This window comes from Helianthus annuus, chromosome 2, assembly GCF_002127325.2.
Source record: "Helianthus annuus cultivar XRQ/B chromosome 2, HanXRQr2.0-SUNRISE, whole genome shotgun sequence".
Taxonomy (NCBI): domain Eukaryota; kingdom Viridiplantae; phylum Streptophyta; class Magnoliopsida; order Asterales; family Asteraceae; genus Helianthus; species Helianthus annuus.
Genome location: NC_035434.2, coordinates 161,085,116 through 161,110,352, shown reverse-complemented (window position 1 = coordinate 161,110,352; position 25,237 = coordinate 161,085,116). Strand labels below are relative to the sequence as shown.

The following is a 25,237-nucleotide window of genomic DNA, read 5'->3' as shown; positions in this document are numbered from 1 at the left end:
GTATTAACCAACCAAAACACATTTTTTATTCACACGTAATAATCCATTTTATTCCGACTCTTATTCTGGTATGCCAAACACTAAGGTCATAGGGTGTGGTACAGTGGCCATGGCCACATCAGACTCGTTAGTGCCTTATAGCGCCCCCACCCCATCCCCTAGCCACCCACCGCTGCATCGATGCTACGCCATTGCATTAACGATGCTACACCATTGCATTAACGAGTGTTAAAGGGAAAAGCTTGTGGAGCCTATTCTTTTCAACCAATCAGATCCTTTTCTCTTTATTTTTTTTTGTATTTTGTTTAATAAGGGCTTTAAACCATTGCATTGAAGTTAAAGAGAGTGATTTTAAAGCCTCTTATGTGATCTAACACTGATGTGGTGTGATAAAGCCCCTAGGGCTTACAAGAACACCCTCCAGCCAACATTCACATCCATGACATCAAATTATGTGTGTGGTGTTTTTAAAATATAAAAAGTGGTTGTGAGTGGAGGAGAAAAAAAATGTTACTTTTCATCTGTATATTTGAGGGGATATTGTTCATCCCCTATAATCTATATCTATACTATATAATAAAAGAAACCTATGAGAGGACACATGTCGAATTCCCCCTTTTTTTCTTTAATTTAGTTGATATCCTTTAGGTTTAAATATAATTTATAATTTATATATTTTCTAACTGATAAGTGACAAACAATAATTATAGATAAGTTTTATTTTTTATTTTACCTATTCTTTAGGTCTAATTATTATTTATATATTTTCTAACTGATAAGTGATAAGCCATAATTATAGATATTGTTTATATATTTTCTAACTAAATTCATTTTATTAGTTTACAAATTTTATAATGTTATTAAAATTCTTAAAGTTATGTTTTTCTTTTATATTCGTACTAAAGAAAATTCAATTCATTCTTGTTTTTATTATTATTATTATTATCATTATTATTACCTTCGTGGTAAATGTATTATTAGTAATATGTAGTTCTAAAATCAGGATGTTAAACAAATGAAACTACATAAAAGATAATCGGCTTATAACCTAATATTTTCATGAAGTGTGATAAATGTTTTATTAGAAATTATCTACCAAACTGCATAAAATACTTTTTATTATTGTTGTTGTTAGTATTATTACCATTTTGCATCATATGTTATAATTTGCATCATATGTTAACTATATTTATTTTTTTCAACCCGTGTAATACACGGGGTTGTAACCTACTTTTTTAATATATTTTGAAAGTGGTTGTCAGTGGAGAAGAGAAAAAATGTATTGATAAAAATATAGAAACATTATTTAATTAAAAATAAAAAAATAAAATATAATTTTTTTTAGTATAATTTAGGATGAAAATATGCTCGATGAATGTAAATACTAAAGTTTTACACCTTGGAAATCATAAATAAAAGTAGGTTAATTGAACAATAAAAAAATACATAGAAACTTTTGAAATTTTGAAGTTGTTCAACGGGAGGGAAACTTTTCACAAATCTACAATTTCTCTCAAAAGTCAAAACACACGGTTTTCCCGCTCGTTCCAAACCCTAAATACTCCAACATTTCGAAGCTCACACTCGCAAGTCCTACATCCTTCACTCACCTGCTCATCATCAGCAGATCACCAAAATGGCGAAAGGAGTGAAGAGAAACACGAAACAGGAAGCCATTGATTCATCCACACATTCTTCCGATACAAAACCATCGCCTCCGTTAAAGAAATGCAAAACATCTCCGTCGGTTGCTGTTTCGGCCGATGAAGAGGCTCGGTTCGTTGGAAAACCGGTTCCTGCTGAGCAAGCGAGGGTGAAATGGCCGCATCGATATGAATCGAAGGTGTGGTTTGTCAGATTCGTGTTTTATATGTTTATGTTGGTGGATTAGTTGAATGTAGATGTGTAATGTTGTGTTGTTTGTGGTTGCAGAATAAAGTGAAGGTTATTTCGTCATCTGATGAGTGAGTTTTTTTTCTTATATTTCTATTTATTTTATTTTTTAAGTTTTTTTTTGTGTTTATGTGTTTGTTTTAAACTGAATAGTTAATATTTTTTCGAAAGTGTTTGAAAACGAGCTTAGTATGATCTAAAACGGAGTATTGAACTATTTAAGTATGTTTATTTTTGCAAAAAAAAGTTATAAATTGTAAAAATCGCTAGGCGTTTGTCGGCTGGTGGGGTACACACTAACGATTTATTGGTTTGGCCAAATTTGGCCAAATTCGGTGGCTGTCTAGCGATTTTGGCCAAATTTGGGCCAAAAATTGAATTTTCGGCTAGATTTTGGCCAAGACCTATAAATTCTTGCAATTAGTCCTATTTGCTTCAAAATATGGGTCAAAGAAGGTGTTTAAACATACACATATGCACACACACCATGGTTGTAAAAATCCTGCCTAGCCTTTGACTAGTTGCTGATTAATCGCTAGCCCTGGGTTACCGAGTAATTTTCATCTAATCGGCCATTTAATCGCTAGATGGTCAACAATGGTCAATTTTGGTCCTAATCAGCCAAAATTCGGTGGCCGTCTAGTGATTTTGTACAAATTCAAGCCAAAATCTGTAAATTCCGGCCAGATTTTGGCCAAAACCTATAATTTCTAGCAATTAGTCCTATCTACTTCAAAATATGGGTCAAAGAAGGTGTTAAAACATGTTTACTTAAAAAGTACATATAAAAATTTGTGTATGCACATGTGAAATCTTAATCTGATTAATCCCTACTAATCTCGATTAATCGTTAGTTGGTAGTGGTACCCCACTGGTTGCCTAGTATCTTTGACACACATGTATGAATATAATTATTCAAAGTTCACATAGGGGCTGTTTGGCAACTTCTGAATGGTTAAGTGCTGAACCAGTAAGAGGTCTGAACCATTAAGTGCTTAACCTTTAAGAGGCAGTATAATGCTTAACCCTTCAAAGGCAAATGTCTGATCAATTCATATTAGAGGTCTTAACCATTCAGACTCTGTATAAAACTTAACCATTCAGAGGCAAATGTTTGAACCATTCAGACATCTGCTCACGAAACAAACAGTCTGAACCATTAAGTGTTGAACCAGTAAGAGTTCTGAACCAATAAGAGCCTCGTTAAGAGGTAAACAAATAACCCCATAGTGTAGTATAAACATAAAAATTAAACTTAAACATAACAAAACAAGTTCTTAAAAATTCAAGCATTAACAAATTAGTTCAAATACTTAAAAAACCCCATGGATTGTTTGGTCCGACTACCAATTAATCGGTCCGACCAGGTAAAATTTAATCAGTGAATCACTGATTTTCTATTAATCCTGATTTTTACAACACTTAATTTTGGAAATTAGGTAACATCATTTGTGTGTTTATTTGTATATTTTGGCAGTGAGGAAAAGGAGATTTTTCAAGCTAAGTGCCATTATACCAAAGCTACTGTTGATGGTATTTCTTTTGATCTTTATGATGATGCGTATGTCAAGGTGAGCTTCCAATTTACTTTTCATGCTCTTCATTCTTTTTGTGGGCAATACTAGTACCTTGGTTTAATAAAGCGCGATAAGCGCGAAGTGCACCTAGGCGCAAAGTAGATCGCCTTGTGTGACATAAGGCGCAAGGTGTACAAGAAGCGCAATTGAGGTGCGCTTTTTAGGGGGAAAATCGACATAACGCACAACCGAGGCGCGCACTTTTTGTACATGGGGTGTTTTTATGCTTTTGAGTGTTGTACAACAGGCTTTTTATGCTGTACATTTATGTTTTTTTTTTCATTTTAAAACTTATATAATTATAAAGCTTAATTATAGCTAAATCATAGGTATTGGATGCTAAACACTTATGGGATAAATAAAATAAATTATATAATCACTTTGCGCTTCGCGTACGGAAAGCTCACCGGGTTTGCGCTTCGCTTTTTAAAAATTGGTGAATGTGAATGTGAATTTCAACAATTGCAAAAGTGATTTATGTTTTTTTTTTCAAATTAATTAATACCATAAGTTTGTAAGCAATAATGTACTACTATCTTATTAAATAAAATTGAAACTTGCAGGTTGGTATGCACAAGTTTTGTAAATTCATAAACTTTTTTAATATTCATGTTCACAGGAGTATTGGACTATTTGCCCAATGTATACAGACTTTGATAGTTTTTAAGCACCTATGCATTTTTATATGACCATGACACTCTCCAACTCAGAAGCTCCACAATGATTTTTGATTATTTATCTGAAACTGTATATTAGTTGTTTGATTTAATCATACTAATCCACAACATGTTGCTATAAGAAACTAGAAATATTTTTAGATTTTTTGGCACACAACACATGAATATTAATAAATACTTTCTCCTTAAAACATATTACACCTCGAAGCAACATGCATATTTGTGTGCCTGTTTTTCGAATGTAACATTCATTAAAGCTAAACGTTTATATAACTTGGCCGTGTCAGGCTGAAGAAGGGAAGCCAGATTACATTGCTCGGATCGTGGAGATGTTTGAAACCGTTGATAAAGAGTTATATTTCTCCGCTCAGTGGTTTTTCAGAGCTGAAGATACGGTGAGATTTTACTTGCCAATGGCTTAATATTTCATTTTGCGTCCTTTCATGTGTGTTTTTGGTGTTCTGTTCCAAATGGCCTAATTGCATCTTACTAGGCCTGTAAACGAACTGAACATTCATGAACTGTTCATGAACTTGTTCGGCGGGAAGTTTGTTTATGTTTGTTTATTTAATAAATGAACGGACACGAACAAAAAAATTTGTTTGTTTAATTAAATGAACGAACATGAACACACCTTGTGTTTGTTCATTTATGTTTGTGAAGGTTCGTTTATGTTTGTTTAAATTATAATAAATACACAAATAGTTATATTTATATAAATATTAGGTTTTCTAACTACTTATATAAATATAACTTATTAGTATATCTATGAACACTTATTTACATGTGTTTTTGGATGAAATGTAATATATTAGACTTGTTTCTTCAATCATGTTAATTTATGTTTATTCAAATATGTTCAGTTAATTTTTTTGTGTTTGTTTATGTTCGTGAACTGTTCGTTTAGGCTTTAAACGAACGAACATAAACGAACACGAACATGTCCGATTTCTTAATGAACTAACACAAACAAAAAAATGTGTTCGATTATATGTTCGTGTTCGTGTTTGGTTAAAGTTAAATGAACCAACACGAACATGTTCGTGTTCGTTTACAGGCCTACATACTACAGACTGACTGTTGGATATATCATATTCGCAGGTTATTAAAAGCCAAGCCCACCTTATCGACAAAAGACGAGTGTTCTATTCCGAAATGAAAGATGACAATCCGCTGGATAGTATTGTGTCGAAAATCAAGATTGTTCAACTTCCTCCAAATGTATGTATCTCTCTTACCTACATGTTGATGTATCGGTTTCTTTATATGCGTTTACATACTTGCAACTCTCTAGAAAATTCTATATACTCAGGTAGTCAACTTTCTGCGTATTAATGGTATAGCTTCAATTGATTATTACAACAGGTTGACTTGGTTGAGAAAGAAAAGGCACTCAAATCGTATGATTATTACTATGATATGCAGTATTCAAAGCCGGTTACATTTACAACTCTACACAAAGGTCAGCATTTTTTAAAAACATATCTTTTATATCCTATGCACACACAGAGAGAAGGTTTAAATACAAAGTCAGTTCTGCCTAGAAAGTGTAGGAACCAAATCATCATTGTGAGCCTTTGATCAAACTACTTTAATGCATAGTTGTCGATAGCGAATAGCGACAAGGCATGGCTAGGCTACGTAGCGAATAGCGACAAATAGCGACGACAATTTTATAAATAGCGATTACACTAGAAAAAGAATTTTGAAAATTTTTATATGTATATTACATCAAAATGCCCTTGTATATATGCTATTTTACATGTATATTTAACCAAAAACCTATAAATCTAGCTATTTTATAGCTATAACCCTTTATAACATTAAAAAAAATTAAAAAAAAATTAAAAAAAATAATAACTGTTGCTAAAATCGTTATTCATCGCCATGACCAACTTAGTGACACATAGTCGCATCGCCATAAAGCGCGCTATAGCGACCGATATGGTCGCTATTAACAACTATGCTTTAATGGTTAAGATAGAATTTGAAGTTATTAATGTTTCGAAAGGGCAAAATAGGACATTTGTCCTTGTTGACTTTCCCCCCCAAAAAATACTAGTTTTACTAATTTATAAACTCAAATAACTTTTATATACTCTTTTTTTTTGTTTTTTAGAAGTTCTATAATAAAATCAAGAACTAGATTCCTTTTGATATGAATATAATATTGCTATATAAGTAAACTGAACAGATTTTTTTAGAAAAAAAATGCAAAACCAGTACAATTATGGTCGGTAAACCAGCATAGCTGTGCCGTATCTTGTGCGCATAAATGGACGCAAATACCCCTCACCCATAGAACCAACAACGTACATGTGACACATCTTCATTACTTTATGTTCACAATTGTTTTATTACTTAATAAAGGTTTAACAGTGCATGATAAAGTTTACTTTACTTTTAAACTGCAGAAAACTTAACCACAGAGAGTGGCGAGTCATCCGTAGTTTCAGATGATGCGTGCTCAAACGGTGTAGTAGAGAGTAACAATAAAAATGCAAAACCAACAAAAATCAACGACAGTGAAAAGTCTGAAATGACCCTATTGGACTTGTATTCGGGTTGCGGTGCCATGTCAACCGGGCTTTGTTATGGCACAAATATGGCTGGTGTAAAACTTGTGACAGTAAGTCTGTTTCAAAATTCTTTTTGTTTCAATGCTCATTTAAACCTTTTATAAGTTTTTGATATTTTATACAAATCATACAGAAATGGGCAGTTGACATCAATGAACATGCATGTGAAAGTCTGAAGCTGAACCATGCTGAAACTCAGGTTGGTAACAATTGTGTGAATTTCTGATATTTTATATGATCTGAAAACCTGACACGAACCTAACACAAAATTTGCGGGTTTGGGTTCAGTCTAAACGGGTTCGTGTCAGTTTGAGGGTGAACCTGCAAAACCGTTTAGCTAAATGGGTCGTGTTTGGGTCAACCCGGGGTTCGCCTGTTTACCAATCTTTTATTATATTTTATTTTTTACAAAATGTTTTATGTAATAAATTAATTTGGGTGGTTATTTTATGCCATAATTATAACTTAAAAAAAATTATTATAAAATGTAATTATTAAAGTGTAACTGTATACATTTTTTTAAATTGAACTTTTAATTTTATTTAATTATACTAATTTGCGGAAAAAAATAAAAATTAAAAAATCGAGTTGAACGAGTCGTTTTTGGGTCAACCCACGAATATTCAGGTCGTGTTCGGGTTCATACGAATGACATGATTTACAGGTTCTGGTTGTGTTTGGGTTCATCTAAAGTTTCGGGTTCGGGTCATGTTGTATTTGCCAACCCATGAACACGACCCGTTTGCACCCCTTAACAAATTAGTAATTTTCAACTTTTTTCATTTGTGCTGATTGTTAATTAACTATATTTATGCAGGTGAGAAATGAAGCAGCTGATGACTTTTTATCGTTGCTGAAAGAATGGGAGAAACTTTGTAAACAGTTTGGTTTGTTGGGTTCAAAACGTGACGAAGATACAAATGTAAAATCTGAAGAATCAGATTCTGAGGAGATTGATGAGAGTCGTGATCCGTATAAAGGTGAATTTGAAGTACAAAGATTGACGGCTGTTTGTTATGGTGATCCAAACAAAGCCAACAAACAAAAGCTGCATTTTAAGGTAAATACTGCATGTTTTTTCAAATGTTTTTCTATGTTTTTATCTTTTGATGGAATGCCACTTTGGTATAAAACAGAAACTATACATGCTATGCTTTTGCTTATATTTTTTATAGATATTTTTGTTGCTCTACATTTCTCTATACATTTGTAATTTTTATTTTCATTTTTTAATAACATCTGCTTCATTTAGGTGCGATGGAAGGGCTTTGGTCCTAGTTACGACACATGGGAGCCAATTGATGGTTTGAGGTCAGTCATGTCATTTTGATAGATCATTTCTTTAAAAATCAACATTTTAATTTTTTTTTAAAAGTATACATTTTTAACATAAATTTTATTTATTTGCAATAGTAATTGCGAGGAGTCTATAAAGGATTTTGTTATCAAAGGATACAAATCAAGAATGCTACCACTTCCTGTAAGTTAACTCTACTTTTCATTTAACGTTTTTAGTCCGTTCTCTTTATATGCTAAATGTGCATTGACTATTTTAACCTCAGGGTGATGTTGACTTCATATGTGGAGGTCCTCCATGTCAAGGAATCAGTGGTCATAATCGGTTTAGAAACTATACTGATCCTTTAAAGGATCCAAAGAATCACCAGCTTGTAGTCTACATGGATATTATTGATTTTTTGAAACCAAAATTTGTTTTGATGGAGAATGTTTGTGATCTTGTCAAATTTGCGGATGGTATTTTGGGATATCATGCCGTTGGGCGTTTAGTTTCGATGAATTATCAAACACGTATGGGGATAATGGCAGCTGGATCTTATGGAGTTCCTCAATGCAGACTAAGGGTCTTTCTTTGGGGTGCTAATACGATGATGGTAAGTATTTTTGAATACTACGGTGCCAAATCTATTGAATATGTGTATGGATAGAGGATCCTGTACATTAATTTAGAAGTGTGAAAAGTGTATTATAATACTATATACAGCACTATATAAACACCGTATAACACTATGTAACACCATATAATACTATGTAACAAATATAACACTATATTTTGTCTGATAGCATGTCTATGATAGATGTATAGTGTTATATTTGTTATGTAGAGGGTCCAAATGAGAAGAAAAATTTTGTAAGAATAAAAAGAATAAATTTTAAACCAATAGAAATGCTCCATTTTAGTTCATTTAATATGTGTATTTAATGTTATTTATAAGGGCATATAGGTAAATTTCTTTGTAATTAATTAGCTAACTAATTAAATTTGTAACTCACTTTTAAAATATACTTTTTCAAGATAAAATAATTTAGGGTGAAGGACAATTTTTGACATGTGTAGGATAAATTTTAGTATGTGTAGGATAAATTCTTAAATGTGTATGATAAATTTAGATATGCGTAGGGTAAATTTCGGTAAGTGTAAGATATATGTAGGATAAATTTTGAAATGTGTATGACAAAATGTTTTTTTGTTATATTAATGGAAGATAACAAAATTAATGGGAGGAGTTATAAATTATTTAATATTTTACCATTATGCCCTTTCTTTTTTTTTTCTTCTCACATTAAATTTCTTCTCAAATGAACCTTCCCCTGTTTGTTATATAGTTTTATATAGTGTTACATGGTTTTATATGGTGTTACATAGTGTTATACAGTGTTTATATGGTGTTATATATAGTGTTATAATACATTTCTCACACTTCTGGATTAATGTACAGGATCCCTACCCTCTGTGTACGATTGTATTCCATATTTAATTATATATATATTTTTTGATGCAACAGAATTTGCCTCAGTTTCCATTACCGACACACGAGGTTATTGGAAGAGGAGTTGTTCCTGTTGAGTTCAAGGTGGGTACATTAAGTATAATTACATAGTTTTTTTCCTAAGTATGTTTTTGTAAGATTTATTAAGATGTTTTCTGTAACGTAGGACTGTATTGTCGGGTCTGATAATGATAACTCATACAAGTTAGAGAAGAGCATACGTCTTGGTGATGCAATTTCAGACTTGCCTGAGGTAAGTGCTAATCACTTTTATACTATGTCATGGTTATTGTTTTCTCTTATATTATTAATGTTTTTTATTTGATTATTGTTAATAATAAAATAATAATACTTATATTATTTAATTGTAGGTTACAAACAACAAAGGTAAGGATGAAATGGAGTATGCAGGTGCCCCACAAACAAGTTTTCAGAAATACATTAGATTGAGAAAGCAAGGTGACTTTAACAATACATATCCAGATTTAATTAAGAGTAAACTTCCGCTTTGCTCCCTGTTTGGTCACATTAACGGTTTTGCTCCAAACCTTTAAAAATAGCCATTTTACTCCCTGATGTTTCGGTTTTTTTTGCCAGTTTGCTTCCCGCCTCTAACTCCATCCAAATTGTTTGTTTTTCCATTTTGCTCCACACAGGGAGCAAACTGGCAACAAAACCAAAACATCACGGAGTAAAATGGCAATTTTTAAAGGTTTGGGGCAAAACCGTTAAAGTGATCAAACCACAGGGGGCAAAACGGAAGTTTACTCTATAATTAATTTTTTTTTCTAAAGCATATGATATCCATACTTCATATGTTTTACAGCTTTGGGGAAAGATTCTTCGAAAAGAATGATGCTTTACGATCATAGGCCATTGGAACTAAACGAAGATGATTATGCTCGGGTTTGCCATATTCCAAAGATAAAGGTTCTTTCACCAAACTTATATTTTTTAATTTGTCCATGAAACTATACAATTTATTTTTTTTATTTTTTTTTAATTATCATTGCCTAATTATTTATGATATGCTTAACTTATATAGGGAGCAAACTTTCGGGATTTACCAGGAGTAAGAGTTGGTAAAGGGAACAAAGTAGAATTGGACCCTGACGTTGAACGGGTCTTGTTACCTTCAGGAAAACCTTTGGTACTGATTCAATTTTCATCATTAATGTTTTTATTACATAACAGTATTTTCTTATATCCATTACCGTCTTTTTTTTTGGAACGACAATATCCAATACCATCTTACTTAATTATTTATACTTTAACACATTAAATTGTTATTGTTACAGGTCCCAAATTATGCTATAACATTTGTTCGTGGAACTTCAAAAAAGTACGTTTTCTTCTATTTTAAACATATAAGGGTAGGGTGTTCATAAACTCTTTAAACCGATCAAACAACCCAAACCGTGTTTAATTTCACTCACAAAAGTCCTTAAAAGTTACTTTTTTTTGTTTAAAAGGTAGGACAATTATTTAAAAAATTATATGCTTGCAAAAGTCTTTGAATGATGATCTCTTAATATACGTTGACTTTTTTGACTTACGCCAATGGGTGCAAACAAACATGGTTACCTTAGAACAATCTCTAGACCAAAATATGTTATCTTTTATGCAGTACCCATTATACAGTTTTAAGCTTGTGGTGTTGGTTGCTACGGTTTACTAACATATGATTAATGCAGACCCTTTGGTCGCTTGGGTATGGATGATATTGTCACAACTGTAGTTGGTAGAGCTGAGCCACATAATCAGGTTCTTAGTCTTTTTTTACCCCATTATATATTATTATTTTTATTAGTATTACTAATATTATAATATATGTATTAAATCAAGAAACTGAGTATCAAGTTTTTGTTTTATTATTTATGAATCTTGTATGTTTTTTATAGGCGCTGCTTCATCCTAACCAGGATAGAGTGTTGACCATTCGTGAAAATGCACGTTTACAAGGATTTCCTGATCATTATAAACTTTGTGGACCTGTTAAAGCAAGGTAATGTTACTAAAAATGCGTGTGTTTTAATATTTTCTCACACGGTTTTCTCATTACTGTTCTTGACATGCTCTTGGCGTCATCATTAGTTTAAAACTTGTATAAGTTTAATACAATCGCGGAATAATGGTTGAACGTATTTTGAGATTTTTTGTCCTAAACGATCAGTCAAGAAAACTAGGCGCGCAACTAGGCTTGAGCTCGATGATCAACCAAAAATTAGGCGTGCAACTAGGCCTGAGCTCGAGCTTGTTTAAGTTAAGAAAACTCAGTTTCGTTCAAGCTTTGTTTCTAAAGCTCGAGCTTGGCTCATAGGTAGTTTTTCAAGCTTGAGCTTGGGCTCGGCTCGTCTATTCATTAACTTATATAAATTATTATTATATTTTTTCAAGTTATTTACATAGTTAGTCCTTGGGGTTTGCACAAAATAACATACTTAGTTACTAATAGTTTAAAATCACCTTCTAGGGTATTAACTTTTCATTTTGTAACGTTTGGAGGTATTACCTTCTAGGGTATTAACATAGTTAGTCCCTGTGGTTTGCACAAAATAACATACTTAGGTACTAACTATGTAATTAACTCGTATTTTTTCATATAGCTTGATTAAATCTATAATTTTATAATTAGTATTTACAATTTTTTTAACTATATATTTAATACAATAATAAAAAATATATAATCAGTGGTCTTGACTCTTGGTAAGGCTCGAGCTTGATAAGCGAAGCTACGGCTTCTTTACTAAACGAGCTCGTTTTTAGGCTCGGCTCATTTATGCTAGGCTGGCTTCGAGTTGCTCGGCTCATTTGCATCCCTACTAAAAATGGGCTTATCAAAGAACGAATGTTTGTTGTCATTTCGTCTCAGCTAGTTTCTTAGAAATAACAAGGATCTTAGTATATTTATGTTTTGATATTGGTTTCGGTTTCGGTTTTAGGTACATGCAAATTGGAAATGCAGTTTCATTCTCGGTATCAACTGGATTGGGGTACAGCTTAGCCAAAGCAATTCAAGGAGTTTGCACCAGTAAACCAATCAAACTCCCACATAAGTTTCCAGATTGTCTTGGACAACTATCTTCACTATAAACAAGACATTCAAGAGACAATGATGACAAAACTGGTTTAGTCTTTAATGAAAGATTGAGGTTAATTTATGCATTTAACTTGCTTATTTCGGCATCAATTAATTGTATGATTTTCATCATATTAGAGTGTAATTCAACATTGATTCTTAGTAAGTTTTGTTGATATGGGCAACTATGCTTATATTTTTTTTAGAAAAGTTTTATGCTTTTTCATGATGATATATCCAATTTTATTTAAGTATAAGTAGATTGGTTAAGAATAAATGAGAAACAATAGTAAACATTGATACGAGAAAGGAGGCGTGAAGTGTATGTTTTAGTCAACAGATTAGTCAACAAATTTGAGGCCGGGGGTAAGGTTGCGACATAACAGTGAACAGTATGGGGTAAAATTGCAATTATTTCCTTTGGGGGGGGGGGGGGGGGTAAGGGTGCCAATCACCCCTAACCTCAAGGGGGTAAAATTGCAGTTTACTCTTAAGTTTTAGTGTAATTTCGCATTATTGATCACGAATGAATTCGACATGTAAAATCGTGAGAATGTTTAAGTAATGATGTAGTGACGGATGTGTAATGATCCGTTTTAAACGGGTCGGAAATGTTGATTTGTATGATGTCAACTTAGTTGAAGTAAGGACTCGTCGATAACGGGTCAAAATGAGAAATGTAAGTTAGTAAAGTATGGTAAGAATCAACCCATTTCGGATGGGTTGAAAGATCTATGCATTGAATGATTTCGATACGTAAGGATGAATGGATGTAAAGAAAATATGCGCTTGCAAGGAAATGATGATTACAACGTTAATGTTAACAAGTGATGGAATTGATTAATGGGTAAAACCATGATAAGAAAATAGAAGCCTAAATTTGTTTTTAGCGAATCGAACTAATGAATGTTTGGTGTTATGCATGTTAGGTAAATCCCATATTTGACGACGGCGAGCTCGGATCGAACACACACTAAATCGCCCTTTGCGCTTCCGGTTCAAGTTATCTTTTGTAATGCGTCAAAATAAATTTTGTAATGTAAATGTAAAACTTATGTTTTAGGATGTTCGTAAGTAGTTGGATTTTAAAACCTTTTGGGTAATTCGGACATAACCCTTGTATGGTCACAACTTTTATTTCTTTGAAAAAGTGTCGTAGAAGTTCATTTGATTAATGTTTGTTAAAAGCAGGGAAATTGTTTATAGTACGAACGGGTCATGCCTAATTTTTTTTAAGATTTGTATGTCATTTTTCGTATTTTCGGATGTGAAAATTGGGTGTGACACATAGTATGGTTTTAAACCGTAACTATCATACAAAATCTAATACCTACTGATATTATAACATAATTAAAGTATTTTTACAGAAGGTACTTTATCAAAACTCAGATTTATATGCAAGTTCTTAAACTACGTCGCTAAATGACACAAATGCCCTTTTGGCGCATATTTTGATTTTAAAACCTCAATGGTCATATAAGTTGATAACCTACTGATGTTATAACTTATTTAAAGTATATTGGCATATATAACTTGTTTATGGTTAAAGTCATTTAGTGTTATCGATATGACATGCCTTCTAGATGACATATTAGTAATTTGAGGGTGGAAATAAGCTATGATATATATTGTTAGTACAGTTACTTGTATAAAAGTCATTGATGGCAAGCACTACACACACCTAGAATTATCTATGTAAGTGTTTCGAACATTTACTAGTTGTTCTACACAACTCTTTGTAAGGTCATTGGCTCCATAATATGCATAAATTGCATGTTGAGGTTGTTGGAAATTCCAAACTTAAACAAACTACTTACCCACGACCTATTGGTCTAGTGGTATAATGTCCCCCTTACAAATATGAGGTTGGGGGTCAAACTTCAAATCCTTTCAAGTGCAAGATAAAGGTGGAATTATGGTATTAAAAATTTGATGTTCAAGGAAAAAAACTACTTGATGTGCTAGGCAAAGTAGGTTACGATGGAAGTGGATAGTTATGAATAGTTAAATGTGAATTATTTAATTATTAGGTGTGGTTATCACGTTCTAATTAACAATCCTAATTTTAGTCTAATAGGTGTGTTTAGATTATAAATATTATTGGGTATTTTGGATTGTAATTTCAAGTTTTGAGTTGTTTCGTTTTTGGTGTTTAACCAAGGTAAATGTAATTTCGTTTCTGTTTCTGTTTTACACTGATTCAATCTGGAATTGGTATCATAGCTTTGCTGTGAATCGGAACAGCTGTCAGAAATTAGTTACTTGCAAGGGATTAAAAAAGAAGATAAGAGATTGTAGCAGCTTCTGTGAAGGCGAAGCTGTTGTTTTAGTTCTTAAACGAATCAAAGGGGTAACTGGTAAGTTTGAATAAGAAGTAGTGCTGCTGACATGTGTATTGTGTTCGATCAGAAACAAAGAAAGGAATAAGATGTGTCTTAGGGTACTATTGTCTCTGACTAAATTAGAAAGGAGAAGGCATCACACGTTTTATTAGACCAGAAAACTTGGGTCTAAACCAAAATAGTTTTTGGAATGAAAACGATTATTGGGCTCTAAAGGTTTTACTTTAAATGTGTAGGCTGGAAAAAACCGAACCAGTTACACCGGGATCACCATTGATTACCTACAGTTGGAGGAAAAAGATGGCCGAGGGCAAAGGGTTGGGAACACTTGCAAATGTTAACCCAAATACAACATTGCTTTCATGGCATTTGGGATGCTATAGAACCGGGAACGGGGGTGGATATGAAGAAAAACAATGTGGCAAATTCATTGTTGTTTTAGTCGATACCTATACCGGAAGATCAGATCTTTCAAGTTGATAGTCTAAAAATGGGGAAGGAGATGTTGGATGCATTGAAGGCCCAACATTTTGGTGCCGACCGGGTACGTGAAACAAGAGTTCAGACATTCATGACGGAATTTGAGGTGGTGAAAATGAAGGATTCAAGTACAACTGATGAATATTCTAGCACATTATTGGGAACCTCTTCAAAAGCAGTGTCTCTCGGGTTCGTAGTTGAAAAAGAAAGGACCCTGAAAAAGTTTCTTAGCAGGAATACCAAGGTGTTTCATTCATATGGTGGCCTCGATTGAGCAACTTGTGGTTCTGAAATCCATTCCATTCAATAATATTGTTGGTCAGATAAAGACCGTATAAGAAACGTATACAAGATGAAGAATCTGAGTCGGATAATTAAGGTACACAGACAAAGCTTATGTTTAATCTTTATTATTACTATATAAAGTATCTCTAGGACATATATGTAATTTTGCCACGCATACAAGTTTTAAAGCAACATGCACAAACAAGTTTAAGCCATTTTCATATGGGTAGAAATGGATTTCCCCTTGATTTTAAGACGCTTATAGTGTTAAAATTGGGATATTTTCGAGATTTGTGTAGATGAAGCGTCTCCCCTTTCCTTTACCCTATATCTCTTGATTCACTTTCCCAATTACCACCAAATTCTTCTTCTGGTTCCAATTACCCCCGTCGGTGATAGTAGCGATTGTTTTTTAGAACCATAATCGACTACTAAATTCTTTAAGTAATCAAGGAATAATACCACACAACAAAAACACCACACCACGAACCACCTTCAACCGTACTATTGAATGATCGTTCATCATTACAATCACCATACCAGCCAATCATCATCACCTCAAAATTGAAACCAACACCATATTTAATGCAGACGCTTTGAAATCCTTCACTCCTAATAATTCCTAAACAATCACATGGCATCCCCTCACTTCCTTATACGAATCATTGTTAACGGGTATGTATAGGGTTTAGGGTTTAGGCGTATCACCAAATCAAGGAAGATGTAATCGGGGGAACCAAAGATTAAAACCTTTTAAAGATATTGGGTGCATTTATAGGAATATACATGTAACTTTCTATATACAAAGATTTATAAAAAGGGGAAGTTTTGATAATTAGGGTAGAAAAATGGCGACATCAAGACCTTCAAGAACGAGGGTTAGAAGATATGAATTGGGAATGACGCTTGGTGAAGGGACTTTCGAAAATGTGAAGTTTGCTAGAAATGTTGAAAATGTGAGAATTTTGCCATCAAGATTCTTGATAAAGAGAAAGTTCTTAAGCATAAGATTATCACCCAGGTATATGGTGTTAACCCTTTTGCGAAATATTATTTGATTATTGTGTTTGGAGTTGCTTGTGTAACTTCTTATTTGGAAATTTGTAGATCAAACAAGAAATGTCGATTATGATCCGTTCTTCCTGACGGAACCGTTGATATTTGTAATTCCTATGTTGTTCCACGCAATGAATCGTCTAACCAGTTACCGTTAAATTAACCTATTCGTTATAAAGTTGATAATCAATATTAATGATTAGGTTTTGTCGAATTACAAAATCGGCAGTTTTATTGTTAATTAAACAAAGTTTAACTGATAAATCAGGCGTTAATTAAACTTTGATTTTTTTTTTACAAATTTTTGTATACATTTAGTCATAGTATTAACAAAGTTTAATAAAAGAATTCTTTTTTTTTAACAAAAACATTTTTAAAACTTTATCATATAGACCCCCTGAATACTAAAAAAAAAAAACAAAAAACAAGGGGTTAATAGATAAATCCGGGGGTTGATTAAACTTTTTTTTACAAATTTTTGTATATATTTAATCATAGTTTTAACAAATTTAAATAAAAGAATTCTTTTTAGTTTTTAAACAAAAAAACATTTTTAAAGTTTTATCATGTAGACCCCCTGAATTCTCAAAAAAAAAAAAAGGGGGGGGGGGGGGGTTAAATAAACTTTTTTTTTTACAAATTTTTGTATACATTTAATCACAGTATTAAAAAAGGTCTATACGACCCGTATATGCTTATACGACCCGTATAGGTTCAATCAAACAGAAAAGTATGTCATATCAGTCTTTATTGAAAATTGAAAAAGCAATACGACCCGTATAGTCCTATACGACCCGTGTTGAAGGTGTCGATTTAAAGGTTTAGGTGTGCCAATAATACGACCCATATATAATATAATTATTAATTATAACAAAATATTGATTTCCTTAAAAAAATAACTGGCCACCTCAGCATGGCACCTCATAAAAAACAAGCCACTTTATCAAAAATTGGCCACATCAGCAAAAAAAAAAAAAAAAAAAACTAACCAAGTTAAAGGCTGGTTAACGACGGGGTGACACAACAACCCAATTGTTACGCTGAACGTGGTGGGAGTCAAAGTGTGACAACGGACAAAAGTGATTAGTTTGGGGTCATAAAATTCATTTCCCCTAAATATTAAAAAAATTTAATATTATACAAAGGTTCGACAAGCTTGCCGAGCTTCACATACCAGACTCGAGCTCGGGTTCGATAAATAAATGAGCTTTATTTTAGACTCAAGCTCGGCTCGGGCTTTATAAAGCGTGCTTTATTTTAGGCTCAGGCTAGGCTCATTTCGAGCTTTTTCTTGAGCCGATCTCGAGTTGCTCGCAAGCCGCTCAACTCATTTGCACCCCTATTTCCAAGCAGCAAAACACTAGATGGCAACTTGATTAACTAGTGTAAAACTGTCAATTGAGCTCAATAGTAAGTAACTTTTGAGTGGTGGCAATTTAATCCTTAGTGAAGTTATTAGTGAAAAGTTACTAATAAGTAAGTTTAGTAGTAACTATGCTTAGTTGTAAACACAAACAATCGTAATAAAGTTCAACGCTAAGTCAAAGTGGTAGTAACTCTTAATGCTAAGGTTTTCGCTAATACAATTATAAGGGGGACGGGACGCCCCGTGATAGCCCATCCACCACGCGTGGATCCATCACGTACACCGCCGCCACCAACTTGATAACGTGTGAACCCAAAACGCGTGAAATGTTTAACGCGTTGAAGATTTGAAAAATTGGAACGTTGTAACATTTGACCGTTGAATTGGACCTTTTGGAATTTAAAAAAAAAACTTAAATAATCTATATATATTTCACACATTCTTTAGAAATTTATACCATTTCACCAACAACAAAACATATATCACACATTCTACAAATTTCACAAATGAAATTTCCTAAGGATTCGTTTCCGATGGACAACGATAGCCAAACGTCTTACAACAGTGAGACGCTTGATTTTTTTTGAGAAGGTGTATAACGCACTTGAAGCAAGTTGGAGCCGCCTAAAAAAGAAAAAGGTGGATCATAATCGTATACATGCCAACGAAGTGTTAATAAACGATTATTTTGTGGAGAATCCGATCTACAATGCCGAAACGTTTAAAGATCGGTTTCGTTTACCAAAAGAATTATTTTTAAAGAGTGTTGGAGACATCGAAGCAAGCGAAGAATGGTTTCAAGAACGTTACGACGGGAGGGGCAAACGCAGTTTCACGCCGATACAAAAATGCACATCTGCCATTCGCCAACTAGCGACAGGTAACCCTCCCGATGAATTTGATGAGCACTTAGCTATATCAGACAGAACTTCACGTGAATGTTTGCAATTGTTTTGTAACGCGATCATTAAATTGTACGGTAAAGAGTTTTTACGTAAACCGACGAGACATGACATCTCACGTATTTACGCCGCACATGAGGCTAGATGGAAGAATGAGGGGCAAGGGGATTGATTTTTACAGGGATGCTCGGTAGCATTGATTGTACACATATCGAATGGAGAAATTGTCCAAGAGAGTTGTGAGGGGCGTATGTTAGGGGTGATGTCAAAAGACCAACCATCATACTTGACGTGATGACATCGAATGATTTATGGTTTTGGCATTCATATTTTGGTGTTCCAGGTTCAAACAACGACATCAATGTTTTGCACACGTTGTCGTTGTTTCAAACTGCGTAATGAAGAAATTCACTTTCGGTTGAGATACGATTTAATTGAACTTGTAGGTACTTTAGGTTTGGAATTTCCTGACTCGGACGAGGAATAGGTTTTGTTTATGTATGTTTTTATTTTTGTATGTTTATTTTTATTTTTATATGTTTATTTTTAAGTTGTAATCTAAAATATTTCTAGAAATATTGTTTTTAATTTAAATGAAATTTATAATTTTATTGTTAATTTATAATTTAAAAACAAAAAAAAAAGAGGTTGTGAGTGATGGAATTCCATCAAAAGTGATGGATATTTCCACTAAAATCCATCACTAGTGATGGAATAATGGTTGATGACATGACGGAAGTTGATTGGAAGTTGTGAGTGATTAATGAGTGATGAGTGATGGACACCCCTACCCCCTAATGGTTGTTCAATTTCACGAAGAGTTGCAACAATTCAATAACACTCTTGAATAGTGGTTGTTCAAATTCATTGTTGTTTAAGTCAATACCTATACCGGAAGATCAGATCTTTCGAGTTGATAGTCTAAAAATGGCGAACGAGATGTTGGATGCGTTGAAGGCCCAACATTTTGGTGCCGATCGGGTACGTGAAACAAGAGTCCAGACATTCATGACGGAATTTGAGGTGGTGAAAATGAAGGATGCGAGTACAACTAATGAATATTCTAGCACATTATTGGGGGGGGGATAGTGCACGGTCCTCCCAACCGCCGGAGTGATCTCACTCCGGGAGCCGCTACCCGACCAAGCTAGCTCCGCGGTGACTTCCCCATGCCGAGTTCTTACCTTGGGCGACATATGCCACTCCCAAGACTCGAACCCAGTACCTCTAGGAAGAGGTGGGTGTCGGTGGCCAACTGGGCTATCCCAGTTGGTTATTCTAGCACATTATTGGGAACCTCTTAAAAAGCAGTGTCTCTCGGGTCCGTAGTTGAAGAAGAAAGGACCCTGAAAAAGTTTCTTAGCAGGAATACCAAGGTGTTTCATTCATATGGTGGCCTTGATTGAGCAACTTGTGGATCTGAAATCCATTCCATTCAGTAATATTGTTGGTCAGATAAAGACAGTATAAGGAACGTATACAAGATGAAGAATTTGAGTCGGATAATTAAGGTACACAGACAAAGCTTATGTTTAATCTCTATTATTACTATATAAAGCATCTCTTGGACATAGATGTAATTTTGCAACGCATACAAGTTTTAAAGCAACATGCACAAACAAGTGCAAGCCATTTTCATATGGGTAGAAATGAATTTCCCCTTGATTTTAAGACGCTTATAGGGTTAAAATTGGGATACTTTCGAGATTTGTGCATATGAAGCGTCTCCCCTTCCCTTTACCCTATATCTGTTGATTCACTTTCCCAATTACCACCGAATTCTTCTTTGGGTTCCTATTACCCCCGTCGGTGACATTAGCGATTGGTTTTTTAGAACCATAATCGACTACCAAATTCTTTAAGTAATCAAGGAATAATACCACACAACAAAAACACCACACCACGAACCACCTTCAACCGTACTATTGAATGATCGTTCATCATTACAATCACCATACCAGCTAATCATCATCACCTCAAAATCGAAACCGACACCATCTTTAATGCAGACGGTTTGAAATCCTTCACTCCTAATAATTCCTAAACAATCACATGGCATCCTCTCACTTCCTTATACGAATCGTTATTAACGAGTTTATACAGGGTTTAAGGTTTTGGCATATCACCAAACCAAGGAAGATGTAATCGGGGGAACCAAAGATTAAAACATTTTAAAGATATTGGGGGGATTTATAGGAATATACATGTATGTTTCTATATACAAAGATTTATAAATAGGGGAAGGTTTGATAATTAGGGTAGAAAAATGGCGACTTCAAGACCTTCAAGAACAAGGGTTAGAAGATATGGATTGGGAATGACGCTTGGTGAAGGGACTTTCGAAAATATGAAGTTTGCTAGAAATATTGAAAATGTGAGAATGTTGCCATCAAGATTCTTAATAAAGAGAAAGTTCTTAAGCATAAGATTATCACCCAGGTATATGGTGTTAACCTTTTGGGAAAGATTATTTGATTATTGTGTTTGGAGTTGCTTGTGTAACTTCTTATTTGGGAATTTGTAGATGAAACAAGAAATGTCGACTATGATCTGTTCTTCCTGACGGAACCGTTGATATTTGTAATTCCTATGCTGTTCCTCACAATGAATCGTCTAAGCAGTTACCATTAAATTAACCTACTCGTTGTAAAGTTGATAATCAATATTAATGATTAGGATTTGTCAAATTACAGAATTGGCACTTTTACTGTTAATTAAACAAAGTTTAACCGATAAACCAGGGGGTTAATTAAACTTTGGTTTTTTTTTACAAATTTTTGTATACATTTAATCATAGTATTAACAAAGTTTAATAAAACAATTTTTTTAACAAAAAACATTTTAAAAACTTTATTATGCGGACCCCCTAAATTCTCAAAAAAAAAAAAAAAAAAACAATAAGGGGTTAATTGATAAATCAGAGGGTTAATTAAACTTTGTTTTTTGTTTTTACAAATTTTTGTATACATTTAATCATAGTTTTAACAAAGTTTAATAAAAGAATTCTTTTAGTTTTTAAACAAAAAAACGTTTTTAAAATTTTATCATGTAGACCCCCTGAATTCTCAAAAACACTAGGGGTTAATTAAACTTTGTTTTTTTTTTTTTTTTTTTTTTACAATTTTTTGTATACATTTAATCATAGTATTAACAAAGTTTAATAAAAGAATTCTTTTATTTTTTAAACAAAAAACATTTTTTAAAAATTTATCATGTAGACCCCCCCTGAATTCTCAAAAAAAAAAAAGGGGGGGGGGTTAATTAAACTTTGTTTTTTCTTTTTAAATTTTTGTATACATTAATCATAGTTTTAACAAAATTTAGTTAAAGACTTCTTTTATTTTTTAAACAAAAAACATTTTTAAAACTTTATCATGTAGACCCCCTGAATTCTAAAAAAAACAAGGGGTTAATTGATAAATCAGGGGGTCTATACGACCCGTATTGACCCCCTGATTTATAAATTAACCCCCGTATTGACTCCCTGATTTATCAATTAACCCCCCCCCCCCCCCCCCCCCTTTAGAATTCAGCGGGCCGTATAGGTTCAGTCAAATAGAAAAATATGACACATTGAAAAAGCAATATGACCCGTATTGGAGGTGTCCATTTAAGGGTTCAGGTGTGCCAATAATACGACCCATATATAATTATTAATTATAACAAAAATATAGATTTCCTTAAAAAAAATAACTGGCCACCTCAGCATGGCACCTCATAAAAAAACAAGCCACTTCATAAAAAATTGGCAACATCGGCAAAAAAAAAAAAACTAACCAAGTTAAAGGCTGGTTAACGACGGGGTGACACAACAACCCAATTGTTAAGTTGAGGGTGGTGGGAGTCAAAGTGAAAGTTCAGAGTGACAGTGGCCAAAAGTGATTAGTTTGGGGGTGATACAAATCCATTTCCCCTAAATATTAATAATATTTAATATTACACTAAGGTTCGACAAGCTTGGTGAGCTTCACATACCAGACTCGAACTAAAGTTCGATAAATAAATGAGCTTTATTTTAGACCCAAGCTCGGCTCGGGCTTTATAAAGTGTGCTTTATTTTAGGCTCAGGCTCGACTCATTTCGAACTTTTTCTTGAGCCGATCTCGAGTTGCTCGCGAGCCGCTCAGCTCATTTGCACCCCTATTTCCAAGCAGCAAGACAATAGATGGCAACTTGGTTCAGTAGTGTAAAACTGTCTATTGAGCTCAATAGTAAGCAACTTTTGAGCGGTGGCAATTTAATCCTTAGTGAAGTTATTAGTGATAAGTTACTAATAAGTAACTATGCTTAGTTGTGCTTAGTTGTAAATACAAACAATTGTAATAATGTTCAACGCTAAGTCAGAGTAGTAGTAACTCTTAATACTAAGGTTTTCGCTAATACAATTATAGTAGTTGTTCAATTTCACGAAGAGTTGCAACAATTCAATAATACTATTGTAATGGTTCAACTCCTATATCAACGTATTTATTTAGTTTTTTAACACACGGATTTAGAGCTTCATTTTCACACAAAAGAAGATCTTTTTTTATTTCGTCTTATCCAATTATTGATTCCGTACCCACAAAATACTTTAAATTGATGGTCAATTCATAGACGATTTAGAAAGTTACATATGGATTTGAATTACGAAACCTACATGAGCTCCTCCTTGTGATAAAACATTTCATATCTTTTTGTTTATAGAGCTAAAAAAAAGTCATCAAGTGTTTTCGACATGACATACCTTCTAGATGACTTCATATTAGTAGTTTGAGTACACACTTAGAATTATTTATGCAAGTGTTTTGAACATTTACTAAGTTTTCTACACAACTCTTTATACTTCCCCTAGCTACAACATATGCATATAAACTGCATGTTGAGGTAGTTATTTGTTAACCGTCGTAAGTGTTGTATATGCTCACTGTTATGAGGCAGTTGAAAATTGCAGGCCCAACAGTTATAAATGGGCTAGTAATTGTAGAACCATCTAAACATCAGCCCATGAGAGAGCCCAACACTAGAAAAAGCCGAACTTCTTCCAAATTACAGCATGAGTGCCACATCAGCTGCAATTCCAGAAAGGGGGGGGGGGGGTGATGGTTATAAGGTTGAATCTCAATTATTAACCGTTACACACTCACCCGTAGTTGGCTATCATGATCCATTATTTAAAGAAATGGTTGATTTGGGCAACAGCATTTTGAGTTACGTTTTTTTTGTCGTTTTAACTACTTTAGTCCAATCGTCTAACCTTCCGGTTTAAACCTGAGTTCAATCAACTATAATAGAATTTGTATGTTAGTTTTCATTAAAAATGAAAATATCCCTGTTTATTAAAAATTAAAAATAATATATAAAAACAAACTAGTTGGCGTCCCACGCGTTGCGGCCGATCAAGCCAAATTTACAATATAGATGGAACTATAAAATTAATAGGTGAAATTTATTTGAAGTGGTTCATGTTATGTCTCCTTCCTCTCCTATGACCATTAGCCTACTGTTTCTTGAATTTTGATCATCGTCATAATGATCCTAATTACCACCATTGATTCTGTTATCTATTGGATTTCTAACCAGTGGAATGAAGGTTTGTTTAGGGGCTGCTATAGATGCGCCAATTTAAGCAAACTGCATCTAAATCGACATTAAAGGAATTCGACTTCTTTGGGGCATAAAATCAAACACCTAAAGTGAAATTAACAACAAATTTAACACTCACCTTCAAGCATCGTGTTTTACTGCATATTATCTTTCAAAGTGTTTAATTTAGTTGTTGATGTTTTAGAAGGGTAAACTCCGATTTTGAACCAACATATCGACTCGTAAATACCAGTTTTTCCCTGCAAGAAATGAAGTACGAATATTATGGTAGATTATTCACTGACCTGGCTCTGAAAAGGAACTTACCGGATCTTCGCCGGAACCGGAGCCTTCGTCGGAATCTGTTTCTGCACGCCACCTCTTGAACCAAAATCACCGATCAGCGTACTCGAATCAACACCATCACCCTCGCAGCCCTCGCAGCCTCTCATACCTTATCGTCGCTGCCGCCTGGTTCTGCGTCACCACTATCGTCAGAACCCTATGGGTTCGACGGAAAACTCTTGACCGACTCCCCTTTCCACTCAGTCTCTTCGTCGCTCTCCCTTCCTTCTCTGCAGAGTGCCTGTTCGCTTTCACCATCTCGTTCTCTTTTACTGACTATGTATGTGTGGTGTCTTTAGAAT

The 25,237-nt window shown here is 33.7% G+C and overlaps 1 protein-coding gene and 2 long non-coding RNA genes across 3 annotated transcripts; 2 read left to right on the top strand and 1 right to left on the bottom strand.

Annotated features, from left to right (window-relative positions):
• Positions 1–1,555: 1,555 nt before the first annotated feature.
• On the top strand, positions 1,556–12,799 carry LOC110926138 (DNA (cytosine-5)-methyltransferase 1). Its single transcript, XM_022169898.2, has 21 exons — positions 1,556–1,843; positions 1,933–1,964; positions 3,371–3,464; positions 4,435–4,542; positions 5,249–5,368; positions 5,513–5,609; positions 6,562–6,776; positions 6,860–6,925; positions 7,544–7,786; positions 7,979–8,037; positions 8,140–8,206; positions 8,289–8,618; positions 9,531–9,599; positions 9,682–9,768; positions 9,887–9,974; positions 10,342–10,445; positions 10,561–10,665; positions 10,814–10,857; positions 11,210–11,279; positions 11,417–11,520; positions 12,458–12,799. Exons 1-21 carry the CDS (start codon positions 1,637–1,639, stop codon positions 12,606–12,608), a joined length of 2,460 nt encoding a protein of 819 aa, XP_022025590.1. The 5' UTR covers positions 1,556–1,636; the 3' UTR covers positions 12,609–12,799.
• A 1,623-nt stretch (positions 12,800–14,422) lies between these two features.
• On the top strand, positions 14,423–16,901 carry LOC118488060. The gene is made up of 3 exons (XR_004883543.1): positions 14,423–14,951; positions 15,173–15,795; positions 16,541–16,901. It is a non-coding gene; the product is annotated as an uncharacterized LOC118488060 (long non-coding RNA).
• A 7,754-nt stretch (positions 16,902–24,655) lies between these two features.
• LOC110907250 lies at positions 24,656–25,229 on the bottom strand. The gene is made up of 2 exons (XR_002573934.2): positions 24,918–25,229; positions 24,656–24,850 (listed from the first exon to the last, which is right to left on the bottom strand). It is a non-coding gene; the product is annotated as an uncharacterized LOC110907250 (long non-coding RNA).
• Between the last annotated feature and the right edge of the window lie 8 nt (positions 25,230–25,237).